Raw genomic sequence first — 18,871 nt, forward strand, 5'->3', positions numbered from 1 at the left:
TCTCATAAACGGCAACGTATATCTAAAGACTTGATAGGTTTAAGTGTACACTTTAGGCTTTCTTTTGGAAAGTTGGAGAGTTGAGAATGGAGACAGTGGCAGGGAGAGAAGGGACTTCGCCTCTGCCTGTGTTTCCTTTACTGGCCATCATTTAAATTGTAGGCTGGGCATCCTTGCCCCAGGAAAACAGTGGTCAGGAGGAGCCAGAAGCCAATGGCACTGAACAGGGAGCAAGCCTCCTGGCAAGAAGTCCCAAGTGGTAGCAAGGGGAATGAAGTAAGTGGACCAGTCCTTCCAGGCTTTGAGGAAAAGAAAGGCGTATGCGGGTGAGGAGGGGAATAGGCGAGGCACAGAGGGGTTTTTAGGGCAGTGAAACCACCTTGTATGATATAATAATGCTGGATACATGTCATCAGACATTTGTTCAAACTCACACAATGGCCAACAGCAAGAGTGAACCCTAATGAGGACTTCAGGTATGGTGGGTCAGTGTCGGTCCATAGATTGTGACAAATGGTCCCCTCATGAGGGATGTCGAAGTTGGGGGAGGCTGTTCATGTAGGGTTAAGGGGACACATGGGAAATCTCTATATGTTGTGTTCAATTTTGCCCTGAACAAAACTGCTCTAAAAAATTAATATGGGAAGAAAGGGAGGGAAGGTTGCAGAGCCAGGGAAATTAAGAATTTTAGAAGTCCCAAACCTCCAACACTGAGAAAACTGTGGTGGCCCACGCTCTCAAAAAAAATTTGTTTAAGGAAAGTTTTATGGGATCTGTTTTTGTTTATGATAACTACTACATGAGGGCTTTTGATGAAATGTAATATAAAAAATACTTTCATTTCCCCTCATTTTCTTGGCATCTCCTCTCGGCAAGTGCCCTGATACGTACATGACCTGCCATCTTGGGAAGCAAGCTGAGGGATCTCACAGCCCAGGAACAGGATCCCATGGCCCAGGAGCAGGATCCTATGTCCCAAGCATGGGTAGGAGGAGGGCTTCTAGATCTCTGTGGGGGGAGCTGGACGCATTTCCCACCAAAAAGCCTTCTCTATGCCCACGGTGCCTAGCTTGGCAGCTGCACATAGACAGGTCTTAAAATGCATGAATGAGTGGCTGAGTTGCCTTTTGAGTGGAAGGACCCGTAAAACTTCACGTACCTTAGGAGTGAAATAAGCCTTTGAAGTTTTTTGTGGAACTGGAAGCTGCGTGTTGAGGCTGAGTAATGGCCCCCAAAGGTGTCTGCATTCTAATCCTCAGAACCTGTGAGTGTCACCTTACCTGGCATAAAGAGACCATGCAGATGTGATTAAGTTTAAGAGCCAGTGAGCTGGGAAGATTATCCATGATAATCCAGGCGGGCCCAGTGGAACCACAGGAGTTTTCAGAAGTGAAAGAGGAAGGCAGGAGGTCAGAGTCAGACAAGATGTGAGGAAGGAAGTGGTGTGGTGGCTGGATAGGAGCCAGGGGAACAGGGTCGCCTCTGGAAGCTGAAAAATATTTTTTCCCCTTGCCTCTGGAAGGAAGGTGGCCTTGCCAATACCCCGACTTTAGCCCCAGGAGACCCATTTCAGACTTGTGACCTCCAGAACTCTTAAGAGAATAAATCTGTGCTGTTTCCAACCACCAAATATGTGGTAATCTCTGATGGCAGCAGTAGGAAAGCAGCGTACTGCGTATATCACTTTCCTCCCTGTAGGAAAATGTCTTCTGAATTCAAATATTTAATCAAGAAATAAACTTTTGAAACATGGCCCATATGCCTCTTAGAGTCTGCTCACGTTTACTTTCCTCTTCTGTGTACCTCTCTCCAGCGTCTCAGGGAACCTCAGTGGAATCACCTGTAAAATGAGATCTTGATCTTTCTGCTTCTCAAAACTTGCAAATCTCAGAAAATTTTTTTAATTAAAAAAATGTGTGTTCTAGGACTTTAAAATTATTTCAGCATGAAAAGGTCTGTGAATAACCTCTCTTTTACTGGTTATGAGGCTGAGAGATATGGTTGATGCTGTCTTAGGGAAGGTAACATCGGCCTGGGAGTGGAGAAGGTGACGGCATCTAGAACATTCTGGACTCACTTTGCTGAAAGCAGAGGTGATGCTTTGGATTCACTTCCTTCATAAGAAGAACTGGGGCCAAACCTGCTGTGGTTCCGTAAACACCTGCCCGTCTCCAGGAGGCTGAGTCGTCCAGAGTTTGCAAAAATTGACAAAAGGAAGGCAGGCATCATCAGATAGGAACTGAGGCTTCAGGGAAAATGACTTCAAAAGAGATTGAGAGACCAAAGAGATAACCACAAGGCCAGAAAGCCTAAAAGGAAACAGGATAATCTCTAAAAAATGTGCAATTGAGACAGTATAATTGTGTGATTGCTATTGAGGAAAGAAAGGAGAGTGGCGGTAGAGGCGGGCTGTTCTGCAGGGAGTTCTCTGATGAGATGGGAGGCGGCTAGGAAGCAAAGAGAAGTGAAAGTGAAAGTCGCTCAGTTGTGTCCGACTCTTTGCAACCCCATGGACTGTAGCGTTCATGGAATTCTCCAGGCCAGAATACTGGAATGGGTAGCCTTTCCCTTCTCCAGGGGACCTTTCAAACCCAGGTCTCCCGCATTGCAGGCAGATTCTTTACCAGCTGAGCCACAAGGGAAACCCAGGAAGCAGAGAAGGACTGATACAAAGGAGCCTACCTAGAAAAGGATGGCCAGCGTGAGCTTAGCCATGCAGGAGATGGTAACAACAGGAGCCACCTTTTTGGTTCTAGGGCTGATGGAGGACCATGCTGGGAGGCAAGCTGGCATGGGGAGCTGATAGCTGCACCAAGCGCATGTGCTCAACCCTTCTCCAGCCTTCGCTCCCGCAGCACAAGAGGGCTCTGCCCTGCAGATCAGCGGAAAAGGAAGAAATGGAGCCAAGGTAGTCAAGAGAGACTAAAAGAACACCAGGCAGCTTGAGATGGTTCAAGGCTAGGTCCGTGAGATGACGTCCCATCTGCTGGTTGACCTTCAGAGGAACCCTTTTAATCCTTCACTTGAATGACCCTTAGCAGGATCCTTGAGACATCATTGAGCAGGGCCAAAAACCTGATAAAGGCCAGTGTTTCCCTAATTTTCCCAGAGCAGATAATATAACTGTGAGCAATGGTACCGCATTCCAGTATTCTTGCCTGAAAAATCCCATGGACAGAGGAGCCTGGTAAGCTGCAGTCCATGGGGTCGCAAAGAGTTGGACACGACTGAGCGACTTCACTTTGACTTTTCACTTTCATGCATTGGAGGAGGAAATGGCAACCCACTCCAGTATTCTTGCCTGGAGAATCCCAGGGACAGCAGAGCCTGGTGGGCTGCCATCTATGGCAGAATTGGACACGACTGAAGCGACTTAGCAGCAGTGAGCAACTTAGGTAGGAAGGGGCTGTCAGTCCATGGGCAGATTTCAGAATGGATTATTACACACCCAGCTTGTGAACTCAGAGATAAAAAAAAAAGAGGTGGTCTGAGTCAGTGTAGGGGGACTTGTAACCCAAGTCCTTTAGTCTCATTACTTTGGGGTTATGGTAGACAAACTTGTAGGTCCGGGCTTTGTCGTGGACACAGACTCATAGTTTAGCAGGGCCGGAAGCAACTTGAATGCAATTGATCCCCCTCATTTGACAGATAAGTAGCCTGGAGCCGTAAACAGTTAACGGGGAGTCTCTGGCAATATGGCAACCTGGAGCCCCTTGCACACCTCCAGCCTTCCCCACAAAGTCCCACCCAAATGCACAGTATTTCAAAAAGATGTCTAATAGATGCCACAGTTATGAGCTGGATTATAGGTTGTATAACCACTTGGCATTCTGAATCCAGAGACTAAATTTATGACCCAAGAGTCAGCCTGAACAAAGGCCTGTAGGTAGCCCTGTCCTCTCTGTACTTTAAAAAATGATTCACACATAGAAACAGAACACCCAGTTCAAAATGACACCAAAAAATGAGAAGGAGACCAAGAACGTTGGGTAAAAGAATCTGAATTTTCTCGTTACACTGGAACAAGTCCAGAACCTCCAGTATGTAATTTAAAGAGGGATAAGTAATAGAGGATTTTAAATTGTTCATAAATGCTGAATGAGGCAGATCTAGCTCCATAACAGCTGTGCAAAAAAAGGTGTAGGAATTTCACTCTGAGGGAATGTGAATAGAATAATGGGACTTTGGGGCTGCCAGGAACACTAATAGGATCTTATGCTGTGTGGAGGGCAGAATAATGCCTCCCAAAGGCATCCGTGGGGACCTCCCAGTGGTCCAGTCTTAACGACTTCGCCTTCCAATGCAGGGGGTACAGGTTCCATACTGATTGGGAAGCTAAGATTGGTCAGGAAGCTAAGATTCCACACACCCCGGGGCCAAGAAACCAAAACATAAAACAGAAGCAGTATTGTAACAAATTCAGTAAAGACTTTTAAAATGGCCCACATCAAAAAAGTCTTTTAAAAAGATTTTTTTTAAAAAAAGACATCCATGTCCTAATTCCTGGAAGCTATGAGGATGTCACCTCACATGGTAATAGGTCCTTTGCAGGTGTGATTAGATTAAGGATCTTGAGATGGGGAGATTATCTTGGATAATCCAGATGAAGCCAACGTACTCAAAGGTCCTTACAAGAGAAAAAAGGAGGTGAAGGGTCAGAGTAAGAGCCGGAGATGGGACACTGGAAGCAGAGGGGGCGGTGCTGCTGGACCGGAAGCCAGGGGTGCAGCCTCTGGAAGCCGGAAAAGCCACGGAAACGGATTCTCCCGTAGAGCCTCCAGGACAAACACAGCTGTGATGACCCCGCTTGGACTTCTGACTTCCGGAACAGGAGGAGAATAAACAAGTGCTGCTTTAAGCTACTAAACAGGCGGTAATGATTACCACAGCAACTGAGAACCAACACAGGCTGAGTTCACGGTGGCTTCAGTGTCCAGCCAGGTTGTACGAAGGTTGTGTGATGCGCTTGTTAGAGCATGTCTGAAATGTTAGGTTCCATTCTGGTCTGGGTTTTAGGAAGGCTGTTGACAAGTTCAAGTACCATTGCGCCTTGAACAGTGTGAGGGTTAGGAGCTCCAAGCCTGCATGCAGCTGGCTCTCTGTGTCTGTAGTTTCACATCCACAAATTCAACCAAACCGCAGATCCTGTAGCATCATGGTACATAGTTAGTGGGACAATCCCATCTATAAGTGGGCCCCATGTAGTTCAAAGCTGTGTTGTTTAAGGGCCAGTTGTAGCTACCAGATGTTGAAGAACTTTGAAGTCCTAACAAATGATTAGGAGCTGAAACAATTGGGTATTTTCAGCCTGAATAGTATTAAGACACAACAGTCGTCTTCAAATGTTTGAAGGGTTAACTTGTCAAACATTCAGATCAGATCAGATCAGTCGCTCAGTCGTGTCCAACTCTTTGCGACCCCATGAATCGCAGCATGCCAGTCCTCCCTGTCCATCACCAACTCCCGGAGTTCACTCAGACTCACGTCCATCAAGTCAGTGATGCCATCCAGCCATCTCATCCTCTGTCGTCCCCTTCTCCTCCTGCCCCCAATCCCTCCCAGCATCAGAGTCTTTTCCAATGAGTCAACTCTTCACATGAGGTGGCCAAAGTACTGGAGTTTCAGCTTTAGCATCATTCCTTCCAAAAAATCCCAGGGCTGATCTCCTTCAGGATGGAGTGGTTGGATCTCCTTGCAGTCCAAGGGACTCTCAAGAGTCTTCTCCAACACCACAGTTCAAAAGCATCAATTCTTTGGCGCTCAGCCTTCTTCACAGGCCAACTCTCACACCCATACATGACCACAGGAAAAACCATAGCCTTGACTAGATGGACATTTGTTGGCAAAGTAATGTCTCTGCTTTTGAATATGCTATCTAGGTTGGTCATAACTTTCCTTCCAAGGAGTAAGCGTCTTTTCATTTCATGGCTGCAATCACCATCTGCAGTGATTTTGGAGCCCAAAAAAATAAAGTCTGACACTGTTTCCACTGTTTCCCCATCTATTTCCCATGAAGTGATGGGACCCAATGCCATGATCTTCGTTTTCTGAATGTTGAGCTTTAAGCCCACTTTTTCAGTCTCCACTTTCACTTTCATCAAGAGGCTTTTGAGTTCCTCTTCACTTTCTGCCATAAAGGTGGTGTCATCTGCATATCTGAGGTTATTGATATTTCTCCCGGCAATCTTGATTCCAGCTTGTGTTTCTTCCAGTCCAGCATTGCTCATGATGTACTCTGCATATAACTTAAATAAACAGGGTGATAATATACAGCCTTGACGTACTCCTATTTGGAACCAGTCTGTTGTTCCATGTCCAGTTCTAACTGTTGCTTCCTGACCTGCATACAAATTTCTCAAGAGGCAGATCAGGTGGTCTGGTATTCCCATCTCTTTCAGAATTTTCCACAGTTTATTGTGATCCACACAGTCAAAGGCTTTGTCAAAGATTAAGATGGCTGAAACTCCAGAGGGTGGAATTAAGAACAAGTAAGTTGAAGTTAACAGGAAATTCAGGTCATTCTAATGAAGACATTTACAATAATCAGAGCTGCAAACAAAGAAAATCCTGTGCCTTGTTAGGTTATAAGCATCAAACATTCAGTCAGGGGTTGAGTGGTCATGACTCAGTGATGTTAGAAAGGATTCCTGCACAGGGTCAAGGCTGGTCAAGAACATTGCTGTGAGCACCTTTAAGATTTGAAGACTTGGCCTTTCCTGGTGGCTCAGTGGTAAAGAATCTGCCTTCCAGTGCAGGAGACATGGGTTCAATCCCTGATCCGGGAAGATCCCACTTGCCACAGAGCAACAAGCCCTGTGCACCACAGCTATTGAGTCTGTGCTCTAGAGTCCGGGAACCACAACTACTGAGCCCTCACGCAACTGCTGAAGCCTTTGTACCCTAGAGCCCACGCTCTGCAACAAGAGAAGCCACTGCAATGCAAAGCCCGTGCACCGCAACTAGAGAGCAGGGCCCCTGCTCACCACAACTACAGAAAAGCCCACACAGCAGTGAAGACCCACCACAGCCAAAAATAAATAAAAGCATTTAAAGAAAAAGAAAAGATTTAAAGACTTGATGGCATCCTTTCAGAAGTCCAGATTCTTTCTTGTGTTAAAATTTGTAATTAAATCTCACAGAGAAATAAAAAGCAGTAGCAGAAGGTCTCGCTTCTATTGCTTGTGTAACTAACTCTCAATAATGTTCTTAAATTTCCTTGAGAGCTGTCATCTTGATGAGTAAGTACTAAGGTCGGTATTTCACAGTTGGTGGCCTTCAAAGTCGGCCAGGGTACAGTAGTGGAGACCCCGGGTGGACTGGGAGGAACCCGCAGACCCCACTCCTACCCTCAGGCTGGGCTGGGCTGAGGGGCTCAGCTCTGCCCTAAGAGCGGCCACACCTCAGCTTGGTTTTCAACACCAAACGAAACAGCAGCTCCTGTGAGTCAGGAGGCAGAGCAGGTGAAATGAGATGATGGGAGGGGCTCCCGTAGTGATGGGGTTGCTAGGAGACGACAGTAGAGCAGCAGCCCCTTCTGCTGACCTGCGTCCACAATCGTGTCTTCTACCCGGCCCTAGTTTCTCTGTTCCAAAGGCAGTGATCCAGCAGGGGCTCGCTTGTTCTTTTCCTGCTCCTCCAAACTGTTTTCTCTGGAAGGCTTGAATAGTGTCACCGCTGCTATTTGCAAAAAAGAGCAAAGTGACAAATAAAGCATTCCCCCGTGGTGACCCTCCCTCCTGCCCTGTCCCGTCTTGAGGCCTCTGGTGGCACTCGGGCCCTGGGCTCAGGCATTGGCTCTCCCTGCAAGGCCCCGGGCAACGCCTGCCAGCTCCAGCCAGTTGGAAGGAAGGCAACATGCCTGTCAGTGATTAAAATGTTCTCAGCCAGCGTGTCTGGACAAGCACCCACGTATCTTACAGCCAGAAATGATTGTGGCCATAGTTACGTTTAGACATAATATTGACCTGCTTGATAACATTGTTCCTAAGCTTCTGCCTCCCGCTCAGCCTCTCTTGTCCTCCCGTTCTGTGGCTTGTATGTATGTTAATAGAGTTTTTTAAGATGAGAAGAAGAAACTACTCCCGAAGACTGGGTTCCTGTGCTTTCAGAGTAGGTTAGTTTCCTTTCCTGCACTGCTTTTTTTCCTTTTTTTAACTTTTTATTTTATTCTGGAGTACAGCCTATTAACAGCACTGTGATAGTTTCAGGTGGACAGCAAAGGGATTCAGCCATACATAGACATGTGTCCATTCTCCCCCAAGGGCTTCCCAGGTGGCCGTAGTGGTAAGGAATCCACCCGTCAGTGTAGGAGACTTGAGACTCAGGCTCGATCACTGGGTCAGGAAGATGCCCTGGAGAAGGGAATGGCAACCCACTCCAGTATTCTTGCCTGGTGAATCCCATAGAGAGGAGCCTGGTGGGCTACAGTCCATGGGGTTGCAAAGAGTCAGACATGACTGAGCATGCACATTCTCCCCTAAACACCCCTCCCATCCAGGCTGCAACATAACATTAAGCAGAGTTCCTGTGGTATACAGTTGGTCCTTGTTATTTATCTGTTTTAAATATAGCAGTGTGTACATGTCCATGCCAAACTCCCTAACTACCCCTGCACCCCATTCTCCCCCCAGTTCATTCTCTTAAGTCTGTGAGTCTGTTTTATAAATAAGTTCGTTTGTGCCATTTCTTTTTTAGATTTTCTCATATAAGGGATGTCGTTTGCTATTTCTCCTTGTCTGACTTAACTTCACTCAGTATGACAATCTCTAGGTCTCTCCACGTTGCTGCAGATGGCATTATTTCATGCTTTTTAATGGCTGAGTAATGTTCCATTGTGTATATGTGCCACATCTTGATCCATTCCTCTGTCGACAGACGTTGGGGTTGCTTCCACGTCTTGGCTGTTGTAAACAGCGGGGCGGTGAACACTGGGGACTGCACCACCGTCTTGCAGGAGCCCGGGCCGGAGGTTGTCGCCTCTCTCGCTTTGTGATGGGGGCACTGAGGGCTGGCAGGGGTCAGCGCATCATCCATCAGCCTCTCTCAAACCCTCACCCATCCATAAGTAAAAGCAGGCGCTCATTCCCTAGCTCTCCACCCCCACTTGCAGGGTGGGCCTGCCCTTCCCCCTCCTCGAGAAGGCCTAGAGCTGCCACTGCAGGTGGCAAGGAGCGTAGACTCGGGGTGAATAGGGCACAGCTATGCCTCTGTCACCTCGACACACGTACATGTTCCATCCTGAGGTTATAATGTGGATTCTCAACAACACAATCAAGCTTTAAATACTCAAAGGCATTTTCCTACAAAAAGACAGAAGTCTTGGTGAATCCTTTCACACACTAGTTTTCTCATCTGCAAAATGGGAATAAAAACGATTCCCAAATCACTGGGTAACTATGGGGATGGTAGGACTTAATTCATGGAGGTGTCCCCCCTACCCCTTATTACTCTTGTGTGCTAAGTCACTCAGTCGTGTCCAACTCTTTGCGACCCTATGGACTGTAGCCCACCAGGCTCCTCTGTCCATGGGATTCTCCTGTCATGACTACTGGTGTGGGTTGCTGTTCCCTCCTCCAGGGGATCTTCCAAACACAGGGATCGAACCCTTGTCTCTTGTGTCTCCTGCATTGGCAGGCGGGTTCTTTACCACTAGTGCCACCTGGGAAGCCCAGTTACTACTCTTAACTCCTATTATAATCACTGCAAGAATGAGTGAATGCAAATTGTCTCTACAAATAAAAAATTTACACCCAGATTTGAATATCAAAATAACAGAGGTAAGAAATTCACCCCCCTAGATGTGGACATATTCAGTACCTTATGTTTGCATTTTTAAGTATGAGATACCTTTTTTTTTTCTTTTAAGGACTACACTTTGTTATATGAAGAGGCAAAATATTTTCAGCTTCAGCCCATGCTGTTGGAGATGGAAAGATGGAAGCAGGACAGAGAAAGTGGTCGCTTTTCAAGGCCCTGCGAGTGCCTCGTGGTGCGTGTGGCCCCAGACCTCGGAGAGAGGATCACACTCAGCGGAGACAAATCCTTGATAGAAGAAGTGTTCCCAGAGATCGGCGACGTGATGTGCAACTCCGTCAACGCGGGCTGGAATCACGACTCGACGCACGTCATCAGGTTTCCGCTGAATGGCTACTGTCACCTCAACTCAGTCCAGGTACCGCGTCGTCACGCGCTGCGTGGCCGCCAGGGTCCCTCTCGGGGCTGCTCCTCACTCTTGTCCTTATGGGGTGCGTTTCCTCCACAGTGCTGGAGAGCCCTCACGTGGTAGCACTTCTGCTGGGCTGGTAAACTCTTCACACCTCTACAGCAGGGGTCCCCAGCCTCCAGGATCTAACGCATGATGATCTGAGGCGGAGCAGATGTAATAATAGTAGAAATGAAGTGCCCAGTAAATGTAACGCGCTTGAATCCTCCTGAAACCGTCTGCTCCCCCAGTGTGGGGAAGACTCTCTTCCACAAAAGCAGTCTGTGGTGCCGAAAAGGCTGGGGACTGCTGCTCCATGGCCTTCATTCAGTCATTCCACAAACATTTACTGAGCACCTGTTATGTGCCAGGTGCTGGTATGAGCACTGGAGATACAGAGGGAGAAGACAGACCACAGCTGCCTTTTCATGGAGCTTATGTTATGAGAATGGAGTGGGGTGGCCGGGCGAACAGTCACCCTCCTAAGTGTTGAGCAGGTAGTGAGAGGAGGATGCCTGGGGCTGCGTATCCTGGAGGGGTGGGGGCATCTAGTCCTGAGGCTCCCCAGGTAGGAGCACGTGCTTGATGTATTGAGGAACATCGGGAAAACCAGTGAGGCTTGAAGGCAGTGAAGGTGGGGTGGGGAGTGCCGAGCCCCCCTGTACAGACAGTGGAGGGCCTCACAGAGGGTGGGAAGCACTCTGGGATTCTTCGTGTTGCTTTCTTTGGGGCTTGATTCCCTCGCTTGTGTGAGTCAAATGGAAAGTCATTTGAGGATTTGAGCAAGTCGACATGTTGTAACTCGTATTTGAAAATGAATACTCCAGCGGCAGGTAGAAACCAGGGCGAGCAGGGGGACCAGTTAGAAAGTGGGTCCGAGCAATAACTGAGACGTGTCCGACTCTGAATATCTTTTTCTTTTAGCTGTGCCATGCAGGTGTTCCAATGCCTGTTCCCAAACTAGTCCACACTTTAACAAAATCAAGCAGGCACACACTTGCCATAGCACATACATGTTCACGAGTGCCATTATGGCTTGATGAACAGAGTACTGAATGATGTCTTAAAATTGTTGTATGGAGGGGCTTCCCTGGTGGTCCAGCATTTAGGAATTTGCTTTGCAGTGAGGGGGACTCAGGTTCGATCTCTGGTTGGGAAACTAAGATCCCACGTGTGGCAGGGCAACTAAGATGAGATGCAGCCAAATCAATAAATAAATCTTTTTTTAAAAATTGTCCCATGGCCTTGAACAAATTTCAGCTTCTGTTTTCATTTTTATTTTTAAAATGTTTTTGGCCTTGCTGCAGGCTTGTGGGATCTCAGTGTCCCAACCTGGGACTGAACCCCTGCCCCCATTCAATGGAAGCATAGCGTCTTAACCACTGGACTGACAGGGAATTCCCAAAGTAATTTTTGTTTGTTCTGTTTTGGGGGCACTCCCCTCACTGCTTAGGGGCATCTTAGTTCCCTGACTAGGACTTGAACCCAAGCCCTCAGCATTGAGAGAGTGCAGTCCTGACCACTGGACCACCGTGAATATCTTGAACGTAGAGCTGGCAAGGTTTTCTGATAATGGCTGTGAGCTACAGGATAGAAGCCAAGGATGACTATGATTTTTGATGGAGAAACGAGATGAATGGAATTAGCATCTTTTGAGGTAGAGATGTTTATGGGAGGAGAAGAAGACTTAAGGGCAGAATTCAGAAGTTGGGTTTACACAGTGTGAGGGGCCACGTGCCTTAGACACCAGCGGGTGTGATCACTGTTGTAACTGATGTGTGCCAGCCCTGGGCCAAGTGCTTTGTCTTTTTACACCAACCCTAACAGGTAGGCACTATTAATTCCGTGTCTTGCTGATGAGAAAACAAAGCACAACTGGGTCTTGACTCCAGGTCTGTGTAACTCAGTGGAAATCCATGGAGTGATTTCATTGGAATGGACCCATGACTTTATTCAGTATTGACCCAACAAAACTCCCCCCAGACTCCAAGACTAGAAGCACCCACTCTACCATTCTGCCTCTTAAGGATGGTTTCCCAACTGTTTATAATTTTTGAATTTTGTGAATAGATGGCTGAGAGCAGAGTAGCAGGAGACTGGCCGACCCTGAGCGCTGGGTGTGCAGGAGGAAGGTACACACCCCAGATGCAGCCCTGGGCTACATAGGTGCAGAGGCACAGCTGAGCCACCCGGTGCCACTCCTGAGCGGGGCTTCCAGAGCCCTGAAATCTCTCCCACCCGTGCCCTGCCCCCCGCTCTCTCTAGGAGCATTTCATCACTTCTCCAGGGCCCTGCCCCTGAATAACTATCAGACATTCACAAGCCTGACATGTTGCCCCATCATTCAAGTCTGATCAGAGGTGGGTTTTCATCTGGGTTAACATTGTCATACGACATGGCCATACTAGCTCCTGCCCCATCTAGAGGACAGGCCCAGTCCTCTAGGTGTTCAGAGGCTTCAGGCTAAGGCACAGGAGCAATGTATCTACCAGAGTGATTTCAATATTCCCAAATGATCACTGACTTTAGGGAACTTTGCTGTTAACCAGTTGATACTTAAAGAAGAATGGCCAAGAAGCATACGCTGTCTGCATTACACGGGAATAAGTTTTACCACCTCCAAGGTAACCTTGGATCGATTGTATTGAATAATTATCATATTATGCATATTAGATCCTCTGGGGAGGCAGCTTAGAAATGTCCTTATAAAAGGAATTCAACAACCTAACAACACTGAGAGACAAACGATATCCGAGATAAGTTCTTTATTGCTCAACTTCCTCTACCTTCCTAATTCCTCTCCTTATCAAGGTGAATCCTTTCCAAGGCTGTGGTTTGGCCGAGCAAACTAGTGTGTTTTTTTGCTGACAAGCTACATTCCTGCCTTTACTGGGGAGATCTTAGAGTGAGTGGTTCTTCACCTTTTTACTCAGCTGCCACCACATCTTAATGTCTTACTTTTAAACCTAGAGGTTGTTTTCTTCATTGTGTCCTTTTGCTGCCTGGTGTGCATATGCGTTGTAAATTCATGTACAGAAGTAGATGCTGCAGGGAAGAGTGTTCATTTTGTTCTCATAAGGACTTGCTTGGGTTTTTTTTAATTTGCCAACATTTGAAGTTTTAATTTTTAGAAAGTATATTCTTGCTTTCCAGTCTCATCTAATTAGCTATTTTGCAAAATAGCAGATTATATTCCATGTAAAAGTAGGCACCCCAAAAATAATAGTTAAAAAAAAAGACATAGTAAGGGATCTACTGTATATTCACATTTTGAAAGTTATTTGATAATATTTCACTTAACCCCCAAAATAAAAATAAAAAATTTGAGCCGGGCATTTTTTTAAAGTTATGATTGAATCATCTTGCCTTTAGAGTGGTGTAGAGATAATTTAACTATATCCAGAATTCTGGCAGGGAACATTTGCAAGTCTAATATTTGTTAGATTCCTAAAGAAACATACTGCTGTGAATCAGTTTCCTATATTTTTGTGTATGTAAGAGTTGCAAGAATTCTTCCCTGCATTCAAGAGTGTCAGACAAGTAATGACAAACCCAGGGATCTTTCTGGCATTAGGTATTTGGTTTCAAAATTAGATTATATTATAAATATCTATTAATTATATGAGAAATTTTTAGATGTTTTCTAATATAGGACATATATAAATAACCATTGCATTTATTCTTGCCTCTCTGGATGCACACTAGGCAATAAATCTATTTCAAATGCCACAGCTTGAAAAGCTCTAGATAAAGCTTGACTGTCTTTAATAGTCCATTTCTTCTGCTGTTGAAATTGCATCGGTCTTCCAGGCTGAAATATATTAACTCAGTGTCAGGCAGTTAGAACAGTGGCTGAATCAAGCGTGGATGAGTTGAGGCTGAATCACTGATGAAGTAAATTCAGATAACATCACTGTCTCTCCATATTCTTTATCATCTCACCGGATATGTTAGTGGTAAATGAGCTTTGAAATGTGAACCCTGTCTTTCTGCCGACAAGATGGCATTGCAGAAAACATGGGATTTGAGGCCAAAGAGACCTGAGTTGGAAACCCAGTTCCATCACTTACTAGGTGTAAGCCTCAGTTTTCTCATCTGTCAAGTGGACCAGCTCTGCCTGTTTTGCCAGGTGGTTGTAATGAGTGAATAATTTGGCACCCGTGGAGCTAGCTTACGACGGCACATTGTAGGTACTAGAAACGTGTGCTCGCTCCCTCCTGCCTTGGAATCCAGAGTCTTTGAAAACAGAAACTCAGAGAGACTTAGGGCTTGGATAAGATGGATTCAAGCTGCGCATGATGTCAAACTGTGGGACAGTCTTTGGGCTGTTTACGTGGCCAAAGGACCTAGCTGGTCGCTAACCAGATGCTTGTCTCGACCCCTCACAGGTCCTCGAGAGGTTGCAGCAAAGAGGATTTGAAGTCGTGGGCTCCTGTGGGGGAGGCGTGGACTCATCTCAGTTCAGCGAATACGTCCTGCGGCGGGAACTGAGGCGGACACCCCGTGGACCCTCTGTCATCCGGATAAAGCAAGAGCCTCTGGACTAGATGGATGTATTTCTTCTGCCAAAAGGAGAAAAACATACACGACAAATAACGCAAACACAAAAAGGGACATTTATGTGCAGTTGGGACAGCAAACTGAGTCCTGGACCTAAAGTTGAATAAAAGACACATTTATATCCAATAGAGACCACACCTGTATTCATATGGGAACAATTGGAATAGTGATATCCTCAAGGTGTAAAAAATATATAAATATATATATATATGTCAAAAGGTAGGAAATGCAAAAAGAAAAAAGGTGGTAGCTACAGTTGGTGCTGTGATGGCCGTGAAGTGTCCTGGGCCTCCCAAGGCCTCTGACCAATAAACAAGCCATGAGCAATGAGGACGAATCTCCTTACGGTTTCCATTGCCAACAGCCATCCATTGTTTCTTTTTCCTTTGTCTTTCTTTTTCCTTTGAAAACAAAAACACCTAGAATCGCATTTCTCTGCATATGGAAGTTTCATGTCTCTCTTTAGATGGGGGACCGAGCAGAACTTAAAAAAAAAAAAACAAAAAACTCTCATGAGCACACTGCATTTGAAAGATGCGAGACATGAAATTTTAAATATAGTTTGTACAGAAGTCACACTTTTTTGTCCGCCTCACCGATGTGAACATTACTTTGTTTTTAAACTGATCAGTTTTGCAAAGGGGCCAGAATTATTCCTTGTTAGAGTTGCTCCAGTTTGAGTCTGCTGCTTTCCTACAATTTTTCAAATTTTATAATGTATTAAATACAATAAACTCTGTTTAAAAAATAAGGTCTGTGTGAGACACACGTGTTGGGATGAGGCTGTAGTAAAATGAAATTTTTCTATTGTAAAATTTTCTGTGTGGAGTGTCAGAAAGAGATCCAAAAGCTGAACCCAATGTTGAGATCAAAACCCACTCGAGAATAAGGATGTTGACCCTTGTTCTGAATGGTTCTGTTCCCATTAGTAAGGTTTGGGTCCCATGCTTCTGCATTGGTGAGCAAGATAAACCTTTCTTGCGAGTTTACCAATTCCAGTCAACTCCCAGAGCAAACCGCACTCAAACGTAGCAGCCGAGGGCACCGTTTTATTCTCTCTCCAGATTCTGGGCTCCTTTTGTGTGGACTGGCCTGGCCTGGGCTTCTTGGGCTGCACACGATGTCATCTGGGGCATGGATAGCTATGATGGCCCCTTGGTGCTGCCAATCCCTGCTGGCTGGCCATGGGCCTCCCCGAGTGGCTTGGGCCCCAGCCAGCCTGGGAGCTGGGTTCTAAGAGGAGGGAAGGAAGCCAAGGTCCCCTGGAAGGCCAGGCCTGCAACTGCTCGATGCACTTCTGCAGGGATGTGTTAATTTAGCAGATATGGAGCCAGCCCCGATTCAAGGAAGGAAGGGGAATGAAACCCATCCTTGGTCACTGGGGAGGCGACCAAGAATTTGTAGCCAACTTGAATCTACCATAACACCTGTCCAAAAGAATCCTCAAAATAGGGTATTAATGGCTTTGGAAGAAGTAGGGAAAATCTCAGGTTCAGAATGATCAGTTTCTTATCAGCCAGGGAGGTGAGAAACCCGAGATGTCGATACCACTTGGGAATTGAGCCCTCAGCTTTTCCAGCGTAGTAGTGATTCTGGAGGCCCCTCTGTCAGCCCTGCCATCACCTTTCTTCCCCACTTCCTCCTCCTCATTCCAGACCCTCAAAAAGAAACCTGGCGTGACGGATGATAAGATTGACAGGCAAACTATAATGTGTTTCTGCTGCAGAGATGTTCCTGTGGTGATGGGCTATTTCCATCCTGAACTTTCCTTCTTTTTTTAAATTAAAAAGTCTATGCCTGAGGACACTAGTAATGAAAATATCTGTGGCTTCTGAAACTAAAAGTAAGCTGTTAATGGCTCCAATCACCACCCCCCCACCCCGCCCCAAAACACAGAGGCAGCCCAAACACGGAATTACTCTAATGACTGCCAGCCAGGCTTTCACATGTTTCATTTCTCCTTATTTGAGACTAATACACCACTGTCTCAGGTGGAGACAGCCAGGGTTGCTCCCACTGGCTGCTTGGTCATCTGCGTCTGCTGAAAGGAGAATGAAATTGCTGTATGATTTTTTACTGGTAATCCACTCTCCGTGGGCAAAATTTCCTAAAAGCAATAAAGCAAAGGCTCCGCTTTGGGACTTTCTGCTGCTTATTGTCATCACTTAACATTTACTCAGCACTCTCTCCGGGCAGTTAGTATTGTCCCAACCAAACCCTGCACGCAATTCTGTGCCCTTTGTTCTTTTCTGAGCTCTTAGGCCCATTTATACAACTCCAACCCAATTGCACATTTTTTCCTACAGAAACTCTGATCCATTTCAACAGAGCAAACACATCACAAGTTATGTTCACAGTTTTAGGCCTTACAGTGAAATAGATTCCTGGATACCAAAGTACTTCAGCAGAGAGCTGGTCAATCAAAATGTAATGGAGTTACAATCTTATTTTTTGCCCTGCATTTAATTATACAATATATATAGTTATCCATATTTCACCTGTTGTCCCAGTAAGGATCTTTATGGTGGTGGTGTTTAGTCACTCAGTCGTGTCTGACTCTTTTGCAACCCCTTGGACTGTAGCCCGCCAGGCTCCTCTGTCCATGGGATTTCTCAGGCAAGAATACTGGAGTGAGCAGCCATTCCCTTTTCCTGGGGATCTTCCCAACCCAGAAATCTGCATCTCCTGCATTGGCAGGCAGATTCTTTCCCACTGAGCCACTGGGGGCAGAGTGGGGGGTGGTTAGGCAAGGGTCTGTATAGCTGTTTGTTTTCTCCATAGAGGGTGAGATCAAGGCTCAGGACTGCTTTGACTACTAATGTCTTGTAGACTCTAATTCAGAAAGGTTTCCCCATCTTTTCTTTCTTTCTTTTCCTGTGTTCCATGAGATTGGTTTTGAAGAGAGTAAGTCAGTTGTTCTGGAGTTGGTTGCATAATCTGGATTTGTCTGCTTGGTTCTTCACTGGTAGAGTCAGATTAATTTTTTTGCAAGAAGACTGCATAGCTGATGTTACTTCCTCAATATATCACATCACAAGGGTCTGTCTGGCCCATGATGGTGATGATAAATTTATTTTTTGTTTTTATTTTTTGCTATTATAGATCTTATTGCATGTCAGTTGTGGTTTCCCTTTGTGGATGGTAATTCTGAACACTCAGTTGAGGTCACAGTCACCAGATTTCTCCAATGTAAAAGCGTCTCTTCCCTGTGTAGTCAACAACTAGTCTATGGGATGAAATTGTGAGATTGGAAATGCCCTGTACTTCATTCACACTTTCACGGAATGGTTTTAACTTTCATTGGTAATCTTTTCCTGAATCAGTCATTACCTTGGTGATTATAAAAGTGTACTTCTCAAAAAGCTACTAACCAGGCAAAGAGCTGAGTCCAAAGATGTATGAGAAAATAAGACATCACTTTGGGTGTTAGGGTGACAAACTCAGATGCCTACAAGGGCCAAGTGAGTCACAGGAATCAGGAGGCAGACAGACACCAGCATGTGTGACCGGTTCAAAGGGACAGCCCCGCCTCCACTCCAGCAGGTTCTCCAGCAGAACAAGAGGCCTGTATCCTTAAACCTCTCAATTTCCTGGAAAAACCTGGAAATCTAGATTTTTATGTGCAATCTCTAAATGTATGTGTTAGAATGAACTGTTTTTTTCCCCCAAAATGTACAGACCACGCAAGACATCTGTGCAGTGTGTCACTCTGAATATTATGAAAATAATGAAACGGTTTGAGATAGTCTAGAAAAATTCCATTTAGGTTGTCTCATAAGTGATGGCACCAGAACTAAATTGTGTGAGAACATGACTTTTATAACCTCTGGATGTTTAAGGCAAGCTTTTAGTCATAATATCATTTGATCATAAAGGTGTAAATCCTGGTGTGTAAATGACAATTGTGACTCAGTCTACCTCCATTCCAGTCTACTCTATGCCAGGCACTGCACTGGGGTTTTATAGATGTTCTTCAGTCCTTGTAGAAACTCAGTGAAGTTGGCATTATTATCCCAGTTTTACAGATAAGAACACTGGTATGTTAAAAATGCCAAATGCCACAAGACACTTGTAACAACATAAACACACACACACACGCATTTGATAAGT

General features: G+C 45.7%; 1 protein-coding gene across 5 annotated transcripts in view; it reads left to right on the forward strand.

The window, feature by feature from the left end:
* The window catches only part of KCTD1 (potassium channel tetramerization domain containing 1), a 214,951-nt gene extending 199,381 nt beyond the window's left edge, over nt 1-15,570 (forward strand). For 4 of the 5 annotated variants that reach the window (XM_070361494.1, XM_070361496.1, XM_070361495.1 and 1 more), the window contains exons 4-5: nt 9,866-10,171; nt 14,590-15,533. In XM_070361494.1, coding sequence (XP_070217595.1) covers nt 9,866-10,171; nt 14,590-14,748 — 465 coding nt within the window. In that variant the 3' untranslated portion in view covers nt 14,749-15,533. Of the gene's footprint in view, nt 1-9,865; nt 10,172-14,589 lie in introns of all 5 variants that reach the window. The other variant, XM_014481474.2, reaches the window with a different exon arrangement.
* The last annotated feature ends 3,301 nt before the right edge of the window (nt 15,571-18,871 follow it).

Source organism: Bos mutus, chromosome 24, assembly GCF_027580195.1.
Source record: "Bos mutus isolate GX-2022 chromosome 24, NWIPB_WYAK_1.1, whole genome shotgun sequence".
Taxonomy (NCBI): Eukaryota; Metazoa; Chordata; class Mammalia; order Artiodactyla; family Bovidae; genus Bos; species Bos mutus.